General features: G+C 36.9%; 1 protein-coding gene and 1 long non-coding RNA gene across 2 annotated transcripts; one reads left to right on the top strand and one right to left on the bottom strand.

The window, feature by feature from the left end:
• Positions 1-1,046: 1,046 nt before the first annotated feature.
• On the top strand, positions 1,047-2,087 carry LOC113719150 (acidic endochitinase). Its single transcript, XM_027244239.2, has one exon. The coding sequence runs from the start codon at positions 1,101-1,103 to the stop codon at positions 1,971-1,973; it is 873 nt and encodes a 290-aa protein (XP_027100040.1). The 5' UTR covers positions 1,047-1,100; the 3' UTR covers positions 1,974-2,087.
• A 2,122-nt stretch (positions 2,088-4,209) lies between these two features.
• LOC113719151 (uncharacterized) lies at positions 4,210-7,206 on the bottom strand. Its single transcript, XR_003454768.2, has 3 exons — positions 6,509-7,206; positions 5,195-5,250; positions 4,210-4,385 (listed from the first exon to the last, which is right to left on the bottom strand). It is a non-coding gene; the product is annotated as an uncharacterized lncRNA (long non-coding RNA).
• Positions 7,207-17,247: the final 10,041 nt, after the last annotated feature.

Raw genomic sequence — 17,247 nt, 5'->3', positions numbered from 1 at the left:
AACTGGGAATTGGCTTTGGAGCTTGGCTTGCCTCTGTTGTCTTAGCCCGTGATGGCTAATTCGTATGCTTCACTTCTGTGATCAGTAAGAACATATTTTGCTATGAGATTATTTATATATGAGAGTCACATTCACATTGAGGGCGAGGAAAAAAAATTTTCTTGCTTAAGACCAAACGTCACAACACCATCACAGCTGTTGATTGTTGAAGGATTGAGTGGGAAAATCTTAACAACTTAACATAATTAAATAAGGGGTGATTTGAACTTTATATTTCTACTAGTAGTGATATATTTTTAACATAATTAAATGGGATCATTCCAACTGACATATTTTGCAGTTACTTTTGAGGTGAAAGTATTGAACTTTACATTTCTACTATTACTGATCTATCCAACTAGTAAGGGCATGTTCTGCAGGTCACTTTAATTTTTAAAGTTATAGAGAGATGGCAAAAAGTGTAAATTAAAATTGCACTTGAAGCAGCAGTGAGACATTCATAATTTAGATCAGGTTAGTACATTGAAAGGCACTCATTTCACTTTATTGTACCATAGTTGAAGGATTTCGTAGACTACTTGAGCACGCTTTTTACTTCAAGAATGTTCGTGGAAATTTTACATTTCGAACAAAACTTCTAGTTTGCACCGATTGATTGACGGGTTCTAACTTTGCCTTTTGTCAATTATCACTCGATATGCAAATTCTTCTAAAATCTAGCGGGTGTTTAATTCAACGGTGATTCAGTCCTCGTTGGTCTCAAGGATCCATTTGGACCAGTTCCACTTCCCCCGTAGCTGCCATGTAATCTCCAGAAAAAAAAAGAAAAAGAAAAAGATCTTTCTTCATCCAGTTGCGGATGAGGTTAGGCGAGTACAACGGTAGTCTCTAGCAATATTAAAACACAAAAATAATACCATTCACCTTTTTGAGCGCAGAAATGAGAAATCATGTCATTCACGTTTTCATGTACGGATGTTTGGATTTTCTAGATGCTGAACATCCACTTGAGATAAACCCATCTATAAAATGGTCAGTCATTCTGCAAGTGAACTCACCAAAGCAAAGCTGCAAAAATCACTGAAAAGAAAGAAAAAAAAATGGCTGCCTCTTTGCAACCACTGTTCTCAGCAATAACATTCCTGTTGTTGATTGCTTCTCTGATCGGGCCCTCCGAAGCTGCTGGAATTGTCCGGTACTGGGGCCGAGGCCATGACGAACCATCAAGTTTGGCTGAGTTCTGCAGGCAAGAATTCGCTACCGATGTTAATATTGCCTTTCTGGAAGATTTTGGCGGCGGCCGCATGCCTGAATTGAACATAAGTCATCCTTTGCCGAGCGCATCAGACATAGAATCTTGCCAGAAACATCAGACCAAAGTGTTTATTTCTATCGCAGGACAGCCGAGCCTTTCTTCCGTCGAAGATGCGGAAGAAGTGGCAGCCTATGTCTGGAACACTTACTTAGGTGGTAAATCAAGCGACCGTCCATTCGGCAAAGCTGTTTTAGATGGCGTAGAGCTTCACATCCACAGCGGAAACACGACTTACTTGGATGATCTTGCTCGGGCACTTAAGGGATACTCAAATGTAATCTTAGCTGTAGCGGCGGAATGTCCTATTCCTGACCCTGCTCTCGACACAACTATCAGAACTGGAGTCGTCGATCAGGTGCGGGTGGAATTTTTTGACAACCCATCTTGTCAGTTTACCCCTCCAAAAGATACCAGTCTCCTCTTCCGGAGCTGGGACAATTGGTCTGATTATCCAGGCGTTCATAAATTGTACCTGGGAATACCTATCTCCCCTACTATCGCACCTGAGGGCGGTTACATCCCACCTAATGAGCTAGTTTATCATGTTCTTCCCTATCTGAAGAAGTCTCCTGTTTATGGAGGCATCATGGTTTTCCCCTACCTTCATCACGAGGTAAATTTCCAGTCCATGCTACGGTCCTATGCTCGTGCTGCCTGATCAGTTCCTCTCGATCGCTATCTGCTGAAGGAGGGATGAAATCAAATGTACTCCTGCTTGTTAATGCCGGAGACGAAAATGATAAATAAATAAACAATGCGTTGTTTATAAGTATTTTTTCTTTCAGTTGTCCTATGTATCATCACTAGATACACATTCGTTCTCCAGTACAAACATATTCACGCAAGAACCTCTATGGTTCGGAACAATAGCTCACGATGACTTGAAACAGGCACAATGACTTGAAGTCTTCGTGGAAATCATTACAACAATAACTACAGAATATAATGGACGTAAATATTAAATGCTAAAGATAAAATATGTAGATAGATACTACAACAATAAGTACAGAATACATAATAAATTTTATCACTCGATGAAAACATGTATCAGCAGCATAAAGTAGTTACATACTTCATAATATCATTATTCGGCAATTTTTTGGAATAAACAGTCTAAGAATCAGTCAGGATAATTGATTCAATTGCTATACTTGTGGTTGGCTAACGGATGGTACTTAGTCTATTCTTCTAAGAAATATACTGCGAGTTAATTTTTCTAGTTCACTTTACAACAAGACAAGTGTTTTTGTCGGACTAAATGGTTGTCACGAAACTGATGAACGTTTCGGAAGGTTCATGACTCAGATTTTGCCAATAACATAAAAATTCATGTTGTAAAGGTGAGATAACGATATATGTAACTCTAACTCAACAAACTTGGAGGGTCGTCGTGAACAGTAGTTTAAGTATATAACATGTGTGTTTTAAGAGTTTATTACAAATATTTGATAACTTGCCTGTTGATTCCCTTTTACATCGTTTCGAAACGATTCTACTGACGATTGTCATTACCCCTCTCCCATTCCTGTCATAGCCAACTTGTTTTTGGAGATGATTTTTTTTTTTTTTTTTTATCAAGCTTTCTCGCAAGTGACAATTGATTAATAAGCTTATTTAATGCAGCAAAAGTGACAGGAATATTACTACCAAATCAATCAGCTAATAATGATGAAGTAGTATTAAGGAGATGCGTATTCAATTCCTTTGGTATTGGTCGTCTGATAAAGTAAGCTCTGATAAAGCATCATCTATGGTTCTAAATGCTTGTAGAAAATTGCTGATAAAATGACAATGACTTAAAGTTCCTGAAAAATATGTATTCATTTGTCGATCTGTATCAGAGTTACTGCCATGGACCACTTAAATAGTAACTGGTTGCAGTAGTCTATTTCCAAGAATAACCCAAAAAAAAAATTAATTACTTATAGAATAGGATCCACATACTTTACAAAGCCTTTACAGATATTTGCATGGATCCAGCTATATTTCTTTTTTTTTTTTGTGGTAAAAACTTTGTTTAACACGTTCAATGAGACTTGATAAACTCTTCTCTTTTTTTTTTTTTTTTTTTTTAAATATAAGCAAAACATTTTGGTGGTTTTGAATATATAAAAGGTTGAAGCTAAAAGAAGAGTAAACAGATATTTAATGAATTTCAAATGCACATTTAAATTTTGGAGTAACCAAAACAATCGTAAATGAACAGCCTTCAATATCTCGACGTGCCCATATAGCGTTCGAAATTGGGTACAAACTTTGTGACGTGTTGAGTCTGGCAACTACAAGTCTACCCGTGAAGAAATTAAAGTCATGACCCACAGTGGTAGAGAGGCTGGACGTTGCATGCAGCCTTTCATATACTATATTCCTCCCAATCCAGTGACAGCAGCCAGAGGGGCTGGATGCTGCACACAGTTAAATTACATTTTACTCCCCTATGATTTAATATTTTTTTATACATAATCTTCTTATGATTTCAAAAGTTATACATAACTCTCTTATTGTCTGAATTAAAGCGTCAAATTAACGAAATTTGCAATCTATAATGGAATCAATTAAAATATAAAAAATGCCCTATATAAAGTTGAAAATTATTTATTAACTATAAGGGGATTATGTATATATAGTGAAAGCCATAAGGGAGTTATATGGTAAAACATTAAATTATAAGGGGTTCTATGGTAAAATATAAAATCATATGGGGTTAGAGTGTCATACATATTATGTTTATGTACTTTGTTCGCTTCAGCCATTTGAGTTTCAAAACAAGGGTAATTTCAACTTTTAAATAAGTTTCTTTACGAATAATCATTTTGTGACGGCCCCACCTTCTCCTAGGGCATACCCTAGAAATTAGCGGACCACCTGCCTGGCTTTCGCCAGGGTTCAATCACTTACATTAATGTCAGAGATAACATTTCGATAAACCAAAACCAAACGCTCAAATCTTTTACAATACCAAGTTCAATATAATAGCCTCAACCATAATATGATATTAAAGGATTTACAATCACAAAAGTGTTCACGTTAACTCCCTAAGATCCCTCGTTCATTCCCTGACCACCAACTCCTGTAAGGAAAACAAAACTAAAAGGTTGAGCTAAAGTTCAGTAAGGTTTGTCGAACAAGTAACATTCAATAAACACTTAACCAGTAAAATTAAGCAACTAATGCACATTTCACTGTATAGTCACTTTTGAAAGGATACAACAACCAATTAGCAGTATAAAACATTCACCAAACTTAACAATTCAGGATATCAAATTTAATAAAAGTAATCAATCACCTCAAAGGATACGGTACTGATACGGACTCTAGAGGTGGCTCCTGTCCGTTCCAGACGTAGCACTTAGTTCCGTTCAGTAATTCAGTGTCATTTCAATGTCATTGCACACTCGTTTCAGTGTCATTGTACATTCATTTTAATATCATTGCACACTCCGCCAATCCACCTCCTTATGTCCTCTAAAACAATAAACAATCCCCTACATTCAGTAATCAGTTGAATAATCTCCCAACTTCAGGGTAATACTCGAGTATACCAAACAGTTACCCAAAGCTTCCGTCCTATCCGACCAAGCCCTTTGCTGGCTCAAATAGTCTATTGAACAGAGGGTTTTGAGGCCCATTTTAGCCGATGCGATAAAGTACACATACGGCTTACATTCATACACACTAACAGTAACATTTAGTCAATTATCAACCTTCAACCTCAACTAAGCCGAGTGCGATAAAGTACACCATCGATTTAGAAGGCGAGAGACAATTGAGATACACTTTACAATAAATCACTAGCAATATACATAATAAGCACATTTATCACATAATTTCACTTAAATAAACATAAATAGTTAAACACATAAATTCGGAAACACTCACCCTAATCAAAAGTTACACTTCGATCTCTTAATTGCTTTCTTGCACACCGCTGTCTCCTGAGACAAGTTATAATTGCCATAATTATTTAACTACTCATTTGGTGAAGTTCTAAAGTATAATCAACATACGTGTTGTATGCCAGCCTTAAGTCACCATTCCACCCGAAATCTAAGTCATTGCTATGTTTAAATGAGGCGACTAGTGCATTTTCTCACACTCACTTGTTACTTCGACTTTTAATTTCCAAAAGAAAGGAAGTTTAAGTAGCAATTCCAGTAATGTCACTTCACTACTTTTATGCTGTTAGATTTATCATACTAAAACTCAACATTAACGTTTAACAAGGTAAGTTTAGAAGTAGCTAACCTTAAAGTACTTTCTTGTCACATAATTCCATCTGTTATTAACCAAGACCACATGCATAACTAGTTTATTACCTTAAGATGTGTATACAATTTATATAGAGCCTATTAAACCAAGTAATAAATGGATATCTTCTTATATAAGTTACAAGGCTCCTTTGATTCCTATAGTTGGTATAGCAAACTTTCCCTTCCATTTTAACTATTTAGATTTTATTTCCAGCCACCAATCACTCACTAACAAACTCATAATACACCAACAAGTACAAATCAAGCATTTCCAGCAAATTTTATACTAAAATATCCATTCAAATGCCAAGAAATTCCATTAACTAAACTGTAAATGGTTTATTAGCCTAACAGTCTTTCAAACAAGAATCCAGCCGTAAAAATCACATTTTCACCCCAAAATTCACATACATGACCATCTAATGATATTATAAGGTGTAATCAACCTTAATATGAAAGTTTACAGCCCAAAATCTATAGAGAAATATCAGAAAATATCCCTTCCATCTCTCTCGGCTGAGGTTGAAAAATTCCAGCAAGTAGGTAGTTTGAAAAACAAGTTTTCTCCATAAAATTCTTTATTTTCCTCATTCAAACTTAATATCTAGGTGATAATTATTATTCTATGAGGTGTTTTGAATCACAATATAGAATTTATAGCCAAGGTTTGAAGAGAAAAAAAGTTGGAGAATACTCTCTTTTGTTCTCTCAGCCAAGATGAAGGAAAAAAGTATGAAATTTCCTCTAATAATCTCTTCATTTTACACTCAAATCTAACTTGCAATCATATAAACATTAGAGTGAGAACATGCAGCTTCAAACGAACATTTCCAACTTTGACAACCTTTGTTTTCCAGAAAGTTTTCTTTTACTTGGTTCCAACTCAGTCTAAAAGACTATTAGCTAAACGTAGAAGAAAAGGAAGAGAAAGACAGTAGTTTACCTCTGGTTCTTATGGTTCTAAGTTAGGAAAATAAAATTCTGGTTTCTCTCTCCCATTCTTAGCTCGATAGACTGCATTCCTGCTTTCTTTGTGGCTGGTTCTCACGGTTGAAGGAGGCCAGAAATGAGTTCCTAGTTGTTGTTGTTGTTTCTTTCTTTTGGTCCTTCTCTCCTTTTCCTCCTAATGTCTCTCGGGTAGCTAAACTAAGGACAAGAACTCATTTCCTCTAGAATTCAGCAAGTGCAGATGGCTCCAAGTTGAGCTTCGGTTCCTCAAAATTGCACCAACTCTCACTCTTTCTTCAATCTACTTCACTCTCATTCGATTGAGCCCGTTAAGTGAAGTATACCACCAGAATTTCTCTCCCTCTCACTCACTTTGGCTCACGGTTTTGAGGTTACAAGCTGGAGAAATAAAGCTAGCAAATGTCTAACTCTCTTCCTCACTCTCTCGGTTGAAAACTGGAACAAGGAAGAACCAGAAATATTTTCCATTCTCTCGGTTGTGCCTTGAGATGAAAAGAAATGGCTTAGTCTCTCAGTTTTGCTCTTGGTGTTTGGTTGGTAAGAAAAGAATTGAAGCCTCGCTTCTCCACTCGGCCACCGCCCAACTTAGCAAGCCACTTTCTATTTGTTTCCTCACTTCCACCGCTTGACTTAGCAAATTATTGGCTGTGGATTTCTCTTGATTTTTCCTTCAGCCACCGCTTGGACTTAACAGCTTATAAGACTCTAGAATCAGAAGGAACAGTGCACTCGGTGGTCAATGTTTCCCAGTCGGTGCTACTTACTACTTGAGCTGTTTTCTTCCTAGTGTTCTCTCAATCACCGCTCTAGTAATTAAGCATTTGATTGCCTAAGTTCCTCGGTTGTCCAGATGCTCAATTCCTCTCTTGGTTGCATGGTTAATTGTCCATCCATTAATGGTTAAATTGGTCCTTTAGTTTATTATTTCATACATTCACTCCTAACTTAATTTGTATTTTCGTGGAAAATTTTCTTACGTTGATCTAGTAGATTTTCACACATTTAGCTTTAAGAAGGATTTATTAGACATGTACCTATTGAACTATATAGTATATGTTACGTGTCTAGTAATATTTGCAAATGACATAAATTACGATATGAATGCCATATATTTATTTAATTCATAAAATTTTTCTACACTGTTCTAGGATATTTTCTAAATTCTCAATTTCATAAGGATTCAATTAGGCATTTAATTTAACCATTTATTCGTTATATATAATATTTCTAATATCAAAGTAAATAAAATGAAATAAATTTAGGGCGCACACATAATTTTCTCTGGTTCTCACACATTTCCGTTATATATAGCTTTTAAAACAAAATTCGTTAGTTGCATATCGGATTACTATTTTACTACACCGGTATCAACTCCAGCGCGAGATGCGGGACTCATCCCCAAATGCAAAATAAGTAGCAGTAGTAGGAGTAGCTTGCCCCTTTGTGTCATTAAAGTTCACAAACATAATCCACACATCATCGAAAGCAATGTCGAAACGGGCTGCCTTATTTAGGAAACTTTTATGCATCTTCAATTAACTTTGTACCTAGCCAAATTCAACAATAAATAATCCAAATTCATCAATAAATTACTATAATTTGAATAATAGCTTGAATTTATGAATAAAAATCAATCAAAAAAGAGAAAAATTTTTCACAATTACCATTATTGAATAACATGACCTTAGATATTAATGGACAACAAGAATTTCACTATCCCTCTAACAAGGTTTTTCAAAACATTCCTAGAACTAATGGCCTATTTGGCAAATGAATTTTTGGCTAAGTTTGTTTCCTATCAATTTTTTAACAACTTTAATTACATATTTCAAAATATCCAAAACACACAAAAAAAATTTTCTTCCTCCTTTCTCCTTCCATCTCAACCCACCACCACCTCGGCGCCGGCCGATCTTTTTTTTTTCTTCCTCTTCTTCCTCTCCCCCTCTCCTCCTCTCTTTCCCGCCACTTCTCTCCCCCCTTCTCCCTCCCTCACCACCCTTCCCTTACCCCTTTGCCCGATCTGGTCACACGACTAGAAAGCACCCGGGAAAGGGGCGAGAGGGGAGGGGAGAGAGAAGAGAGGGAAAGAGAAAAGAGCAAAAAAATTTCTTGTTCCAGCTGGAAGGGAGATGTGGCAGGGGACGGGGAAGGGAGATGAAGAAGAAAGGAAAGAAAAGAACAAAGAAAGAAAGAAATAAAAAGAAAAAGAAAAAGAAATAAAAAGAAAAGAAAATTTTTTTTCATTTTAAAAATTTTTCCTACAATTTTTACAGTAAGTTATAGTAAAATTTTAGACAAACATCCAAAAAACTTATTCACCAAACGAGGCCTAAGTTTTACCCAGATATTTATTGGGAGTTATTTGCCAAATAGGGCCTAAGTAATATCTCATTCTCTTATCAACTTTTATCAAACTTTATTGGAATTGCCCAGTTTTTTAGAGTTTCTCTCTTTTTTTATGAATTTTAATTTGTGATTGGGATCCGTTCATATAACATTCCTCATTGGGAGGATGTTCATGAAACCCCTTCTGCTCTTACATGTTTGTTTAAAAGATCAGGAGGCCTAGGACACATTTTTATTGCATGTCTACCAATTATTGATTGCAAGAATTAGTTTCTAATAGGACCATTTATGGCATTCGATGAGTTAGAAATTTAATTTATGTTCATTAGTTTTTCTCACATGGCTTTATGATCACTTGATTTGAATCTTAAAACTACTTGTAATTCTAGATTGAAAATCATGAGTGGGTGATGTTATTGAAAAGGATTATATCTTGAAGAAATTTCTAGGTGGTTATGTTATAATATTTCTAGATCCACTGTGATGGCATGTAGTATGAAGTAAATTCGGGGTGCAACTGAGAATCTGGCAAATCAGAAAGTGAGAGCACGGAATTTACTAGTGGAGTTTTTATTGATAGTAGGTTACTTTAATGAATAGTAAGACATGATTATCACTTTAGAAATAACTAAAGTTCAAATGAAAATAAGGTTAATTAAGTGGAATTTCTTCTTGATGTTTGGATTTATGTTGACGCAAGGGAAACGTAATGGGCATCAGGTGTTTGAAATTTCTATGGCCTTGTAAAAAGAATAGCGGATTTGAACATGAAGCAACCCTTCTTTGGTCTAGTGAACCTCTTTGATATACAGGTGAGATCTTCTTCCTCCAGCCCCATTGGTCCAGTTGGATCATTCCCTAATATTGGTTAGAGTAGGAGTAGTAATAGGAGTTGACGATTGACCAAAAAGGTGAGGAGGGGAAGGAGAGAGGGGGGGACATGAATTGTCCTTGAGTAAATAATATCTATGCTCTATGTGAAGGTGGAGAAAGCTTTTGTGGTAAATATATAAAGGGGGAGAGGGCTTTTGGTATACATAAAATTTTGTCATTTTATATTATTTTTTAACTACCCTTGCTAGCTACCCAATGTAATCAACTATCGATTATGGTTATGGATTACTGCTAAATAACTATCTATTTGTACACTTATTTTCATGAATTTTCCAATATCCATTGTCAAAAATATAAAACCAATTCCTTTGAAAATGATTTCAACAAATTTACTCAAAATTTTAATAATATGTTTTTTATTAGGTGTACACACATTGGTTTGTGCCCTAAATACTAGTAGTTTAATTAATACTTGTTCATGTAAAGTGATATAATTGGAAGGGCAGTTTGTTTTTATGCTAATCTGGTCAAATTAAGTTTCGAGAATGAAACTTGGGTGGGTAGAATTAATGTAATACCTGAAAATCATTAGTTGGTAATTCATAAGAGTTGTTGGCAGAAAAGCTAGAATGTATATCAATTAGAAATTAAACAACTAAATCAATTATTAGCATAAATAAGTATAGAATTCTTCTAAAGTGTTTAAATCTGTTGACGCAAAAATTAGATCAGTAAGCAAGATAAACAACCTATAAATTGCTCGATATAGAATATTTAATGCATTCTAATGCGAACAGAAAAATAATTATTTCACATCCTATCATCCTTAGATCTCCGAGCGAATAAGGAGGAACCCACCAGCAGCTCACATTCAGAGCAAATAAGTTTTCAGATAGGTTCAATAACTTTAGATCTCCGAGTTTCGCAAAATGGTTTTCAGATAATACTCCAGTTAATGAGTTGGAAGAAATGTCCAATACTTGCAGCTTCGAAAGTTGGTATTGACCCTTGCATGTCATTAAAACTCAGATCCAAATAATTAAGACAGCTCACATTGCAAAGTGACTTCAACGTTGATGCATCAAAGCGGTTTTCCCCTAGATCGAGATCAACTAGAGAGGTCATTTGTTCAAATAGGCCATGAATTGGACTAGAAAGATGATTAGAACTAAGACCAAGATCATAGAGACCAGAAAGATTATGGAGCCAAGGAGGGACCATGTGGTTGTTGAAATTATTTTCATCAAGGGAAGAAAGAGATGAGAAATTGACCTGTGAAGATGTAGATTGATGAAAAGTTCACAACCATCTAATTCTAGTCGTGTTAGTGAAGGAAGCATGTTAATTGTCTGTAACCCATTTTCAACGGCACTAAAATTCACCCCAGGCAGAACTAGGCCCTCCAGAGAAGAGAGTCCAACAATCTACCTGAGATCCTTCATTGTCAATTGATTCAGTGTTAAGGAGGGAGTTACACCTCCAAGTTCTAAATGCCCTAAACATGAGAGATTTCCTAGATGGTGGGGAATTTCACCATCAAACGCTGCATTTGCAAGATTTAAGTATCTCAGGTTTTTCAACAATCCAAGGAATGTGGGAACTTGGATTCCTGAAAAATTATTTGATTGGGAGCCATAAACGATCCAAAAAAGATTGAATTGGAAATATAATCACAGATGGGTGATAGGATCGAACTGGAAAGATAGATTATGGGAGTCCAAAGACTAGCATGAAATTAAAAATGGAGTAGGCTAGATAGACAAGCTAATAATGTCTTGACTTGAGCTGATAATATCTTAAGAGTCTGGTCATTCGATCTGCAGATATAGATTTAGATGAAGTGAAATTTAAACAAGAAGACCAGTAAACAAACATGATTAATTTGTGTAGAAAACTTGACCATCTGTTGCGTCCGACGACTGCAAATCCACTGGCCAATGGAAGTCCCGATCCGCCGTAGAAAATCAATATATTAATTCTTCGGCTTGGATAATTTAAGGACTACATCAAATAATATGCATCAGTAAAATTTTTTATTTATGTAAGTGCTAGCTTTTCTGTTTCATGGATTATATTCTTAATTTTCCTTGTTAGACAGTCTAGCAAGGAAATGATTTAATTGTGGAGTTAGCCTTTTATACACCTGACGGAATATATTCTATTATCCAACTTTGAATGAATGATAAGTAATGTAAATTCGAATTGAAATTTTAAATTTTAATTATGTGTCATGCATCTAACAGCAATAATATATACACTATCAGTTTTACTCTTAGCCATTTAATTGACTGTGATATGGTAAAAGCCATCTGCTTAAGATGTAAAAAGCAACAGGGGTAAGCTATGATTAAACAAAGCTGAAGGGGCTAATTAACGATATTGCTAATCCTGACTTCAACGGGAATGGATTATAGAGACTTCAATGGGAATATGGTTGGTGAGGCATTTGCGTTCTAATCAACTCCAATTGTGACGGAGGACTGACCTGTTATTCGGATGAGAAAAGCAAATCTAAGCCCACAACTTTGTATGGATGGGAATGATAGAGTTTGTCCAATGGGATTCTGAAGAATAGGACGAAACTAATCAGAATATCAGACGAGCGGCTTATAATTGCAACTACAAGTTAATTCTGATTTATGAATTAACTGGACATTTATGCTGTAGGTTTTCCCGGTTGGAAAGAGACTTGTAACAGGAAGGCGACAAGTATCGCATTGGCAATCATAATATTGATGAATTATTTACTGATTTACGTTGCTACATAAATAAGTTTGGATCCTCTCTTTTGCAGTTCAATTAACATGGAAGTTTCCTGCAAGAAATCACCAAATAAATTGAATATTTTGCAGAAATTCGAACCTATATTTTTTATTATTATTATTAAGGAGGGAGTTACACCTCCAAGTTCTAAATGCCATAAACATGAGAGATTTCCTAGATGGTGGGGAATTTCACCATCAAACACTGCATTTGCAAGATTTAAGTATCTCAGGTTTTTCAACAATCCAAGGAATGTGGGAACTTGGATTCCTGAAAAATTATTCCAGCTTCAATTCAGGTGTCGTAAATTGGTTAAATTGACCAAAAATAGACTTAATTGGTCTCCCAAGCAATTTTGCAGTAAATAATTATATCATTTGGATGTAACGGGCTCGCATTTTATAGATCAAGTTTCACCAGACGGTCAGTGGTTTGATGGTAACCAACGTCTTCCCATAAACAACAGTCCTCTCCTATCCAAGATGACAGACGATTTGATTCATCTGTCAACCCATCTCTGAATTGAAGAAGAGCTTGTTGTTCACTCTCAATACAAGAGACATTAGAATGAGTATAAGCTTGTTTGCTGCTGCCACATGAGAACTGGGAACTGGCTGGTGACAAGAATAGAACTGAATAACAACAGTATTAGTAAAGAGGAAGGAGTACAATGAAGATGATGCTCCATTGGATTTCTTTTGATATTGGTTTATTTGACAAAGTATGGTTAGATGAGCGGTTTAATTTATACACGTTTAAAAGTATCATTTCGCCATTTTGCATTTGAAGAAACTACATGAAAGTGATAAAATGACATTTTGCGTTCATGGAAAAGTCGAGCCAGTAAAGATTTTTTGAGTGTTTAACTGACTACGACATAGGAAAAGCAATCTACTTAAGATGCAAAATTAACAATATTCTTCTACTTTTCTTGTCTTCGACTCTTTTAATGGCTATGGATCATGGAGTTGGCGAGGCATTTGCATTTTAGTCTACCCCATTCCGATGGTTTAATGACTTGTTATTCCGGTGCATTATTTGATTGGGACCCATAAACGATCCAAAAAAGATTGAATTGGAAATATAATCACAGATCGGTGCTATGAACTGGAAAGAATAGATAATGGGATTCTGAAGGCTAGCATGAAATCAATAATTTGAGGTGAGTAGCTTTCATTTTACAAGTTAATTCTTGTTTATGTTTGCATTCGCATATTCGTTTCCAATTTGTCATCGAACGTGCAACAAAATACACCAAGCACCATGCTTGGGAGAAAAAATGATAAAGGGTTATTGGAAGACAGAATAACTTTGCTAAAATTTGTTTTCCTAACGTGGTGGTTAGATAGGCAAGCTAATAATGCCTTGACTTAAGCTGATAATATCTTGATTCTGCTCATTCAATCTGCTGATCTAGATTATGATGACACGACATTTAGACGAGAAGACCAGTAAACAAACTTGATTAAGTTGTGCAGAAAACTTGACAACGTGTTGTGTCCGACAACTGCAAGTGCACTATGATGGCATATTAAATCAAGGCTCAAAAATAGAAATTTTTGTATTATTATTTAGTAGTATTTTATATTAGGGTTTTAGTAATTCTATTTGATTTAAATTATAGTAGTTTCATTGTTTATGAATTAGTATTTTATTAGAAAATTTTTTGTGGTTGTAAGACTTGTTTATCAAATCACCTAGTCTAGTCTTATTATTATTATTACTATCAGTCAAGAAGAATGAATTTTGAGAACCACGTTATTATGTATAATTAATAATATATTATTGATTTTTTCCTCTTCTCCTGTGCATACTTGTATGTGTGCAATTTGCCTTCCCATCTACATTGGTTCTATGAAATTTGTCTCCTATAACTTTCCATTGGAATTTTTGTGGGTCCTGCACACTGGACAATGACCCGCCATGGAAAATCAAGATGTTCTTGTGGAGACATATTCTGCATTCAACTAATGGAAATGTTCATTCCTTAGCAGCAGCTAGTCGTAAAATTGATTTGTTGATTCACGTTATCCCACAGCTTCGGCCCTCTCGTTTGCAATTTAAATTAGGATTAATCTTTTGTATCGTAGTAGTGTATACATTAACGGAGTTTGATGCATACTACATATGCAAAATATTTATATTTCGAACTCAAATTCATATCAGTGGTCATGCATCCGATCTTAATGGTATGTATTGTCAGCATATAGAAACATAAAATATTTGACAGAAAATCAGCAAATCAATTGAAAACTTTACAAATGGAAAAGATGACACTTTATAACTCTAACTTATGGGGTTACACCATTTTCGCCTTTAAAGTTTTATGAATTTACATTTAGTCCCAATAATTTAATTTTTAACTATTTCAATACTAGTAACGACAAATCATTTAATCTAGAAGGACAAAAATATTTCGCACGTAGTTCATTTAGTCCTTTAAATTAACCCTTTTTTTTCTAAAGCATCTTTAATCTCCAATCTTTTATTTTATTCATGTAGCCCTTTTATTTTTAATTCTTAGGCTTGGATGGTTTAAGGATTGCAGAAAATAATATGCATCAGTAAAATTTTTATATTTAATAGAAATGCTAGATTTTCTGTTTAGTGGTTTATATTGTTAATTCCCCTGTCAGTCTAGCAAGCAAATGGCTTAACTATTTAATTGACTGCAATATAGCAAATGGTATCTGCTTAAGATGAAAAAACCAAAAGAGTATCTGCTTAAGATGTAAGACATTAGGGTAAGTTATGATTAAACAAAGCTTAAGGGGCTAATTAACGATATTGCTGATCTTAACTTCAATTGGAATGGATTGTGGGATTGGTGAGGCATTTTCGTTCCAATCAAGTCCATAGTGGTGAGTGCCGATTGACTTGTGATATTCCCGGGCATTATTTGATTGAGGCCCACAAATGATCCAAAATTGCTGGGAGATGCAGCCTCAATTGTAAGATTTATTCATGATAAAGAAGACAGGACAAGAAGACATCCTATCTCATTTAGATCCAAGCATTGAGGATGTGCATTTAGCTTTACTAGATCAGCTTTATATTGATATTCAATGATTCCAAGAGAAGCAAAATAAGGTAGTGCATACTTAATAAAAAGCCATAGCAAAGACAATAGAAGTGAACGAGCTGGTGTAGTAAAAAGTGTCGGCGCCGCATAAATTGACGGAACACTACGGACTTAGCATGGCGGCCGCCAAGCCGCCGGATATCCATGGCAGCGGTGCTGGAAGAAGCTTTGCTGCAGTTGTTGCCAATGGGTCGCCAGATGCAGTGTGTGATGAAGGGATCGGTGAGGTTTCGCTTTATCGGGGGGAGCCTTCGCTACGTCTCTCCAGGCAAGATATGTGTGCTCTGGCGGCACCATACCGGAACGCACTGGTAGGGAGATTTGCTGCAGCCAGACCTTCAATGGAGGTTGTGCGGAAATTTTTTGTGTCGCTGGGACTCAAGGGAGAATGCGATGTGGGGCTGCTGGATCAGAGGCACATTCTGATTCGGCCTGCTCTTGAGGAGGACTACACCAGGCTCTTCTTGCGTAGGGTCTGGTTCGTCAATAACGCTCCAATGGTGATCTCGAAGTGGACCATGGATTTCAAGACCAATCAGGAGCCTTCCATAGTTCCGATATGGGTAGCTTTTCCGGGCTTGCCGATCTTTTTCTTTGCAAAGAATCTGGTTACCAAACTTGCGGCCACGCTGGGAAGAGTTCTCAAAATCGATTCTGCAACATCCACGCTGCGCAGACCATCTGTAGCCAGGGTGTTGGTGGAGATGGATGTTTCTAAGGAGCCGGCGAAAAGAGTCTGGATAGGTGATGATGACTATGGCTTTTGGCAGCCGGTGGAAGTGGAAAACTGGCCTTTGTTTTGTCACTTCTGTGACCGGGTTGGCCACAAGGAGGAGGAGTGCTTTAAGAAAAACCCAGCTCTGAAACTTGCTGGTGAGAAGAGGACCAATCTGCAGCAGCATGGGATGAGGGATTCACGACAGGCTTATCGGGTAAAGGAGCGAGATATCACAAAGGAGCATACAGCGGAGTTGCCAGGCAATACCAGCACGATTAATGCAGCGAAACCACCAAATGGGAATAACTTGACAGAGACTAAGGATACGGCGGAGGCCTTAACTAGCAGCAGTGATGTGCGGGTGGTGGGTTCGGCCGCACTTGTGCAGCGCACGGATGAAAATGGGTTGGTCACAGCAGGAAGGTCGGAGCCACCAAGTGGAAATAAGTTGATAGAGTTCAAGGATAAGCCCGAGGACTCAACGAGCGATAGTGGAGTGCAAATGGTGGACGCATTTGTGCAGTTCGCGACTGGACAGGGCCTGGTTGCAGAAGGAAGGCCGGAGCTTGTCTCCCTTCCGGGTGGCATGTCTGCTGGTGGCCAGCAAACTGCCCAGGAGGAGGGAGCAGATGGCGGTGGTAGCAAGGCCAAGCGGTGTGGCCAGCATGTGCAGACTGCTACGCGCGCTCTGCTGGCTGTGGATGATGGACAGATTTTATCTAGCAAGGATGAGGAGGTGGCAGAGGCAATGCAAGCAGTGGGGGAGATTACGGTGCTTCTGCCTTTGTCAGTAGTTGAGCAGAGGGATACTGGTGCCCACATAGAGGTGGTTGAAGGGACGTATGGCAAGTCGAATCAGCCCTCTGCTGCCTTGTTTGGGAGTAGAGGCTCAGTGAGTGAGGGGGAGGATGAGGAGATAACGGAGCAAGAGGATGCGAGAGGTGTTGGTGATGGCTCGAGTAGGGAG

This window comes from Coffea arabica, chromosome 11e, assembly GCF_036785885.1.
Source record: "Coffea arabica cultivar ET-39 chromosome 11e, Coffea Arabica ET-39 HiFi, whole genome shotgun sequence".
Classification (NCBI taxonomy): Eukaryota; Viridiplantae; Streptophyta; class Magnoliopsida; order Gentianales; family Rubiaceae; genus Coffea; species Coffea arabica.
Note: the sequence above shows the minus strand (reverse complement) of the source record. Positions and strands in the feature narration are given on the sequence as shown.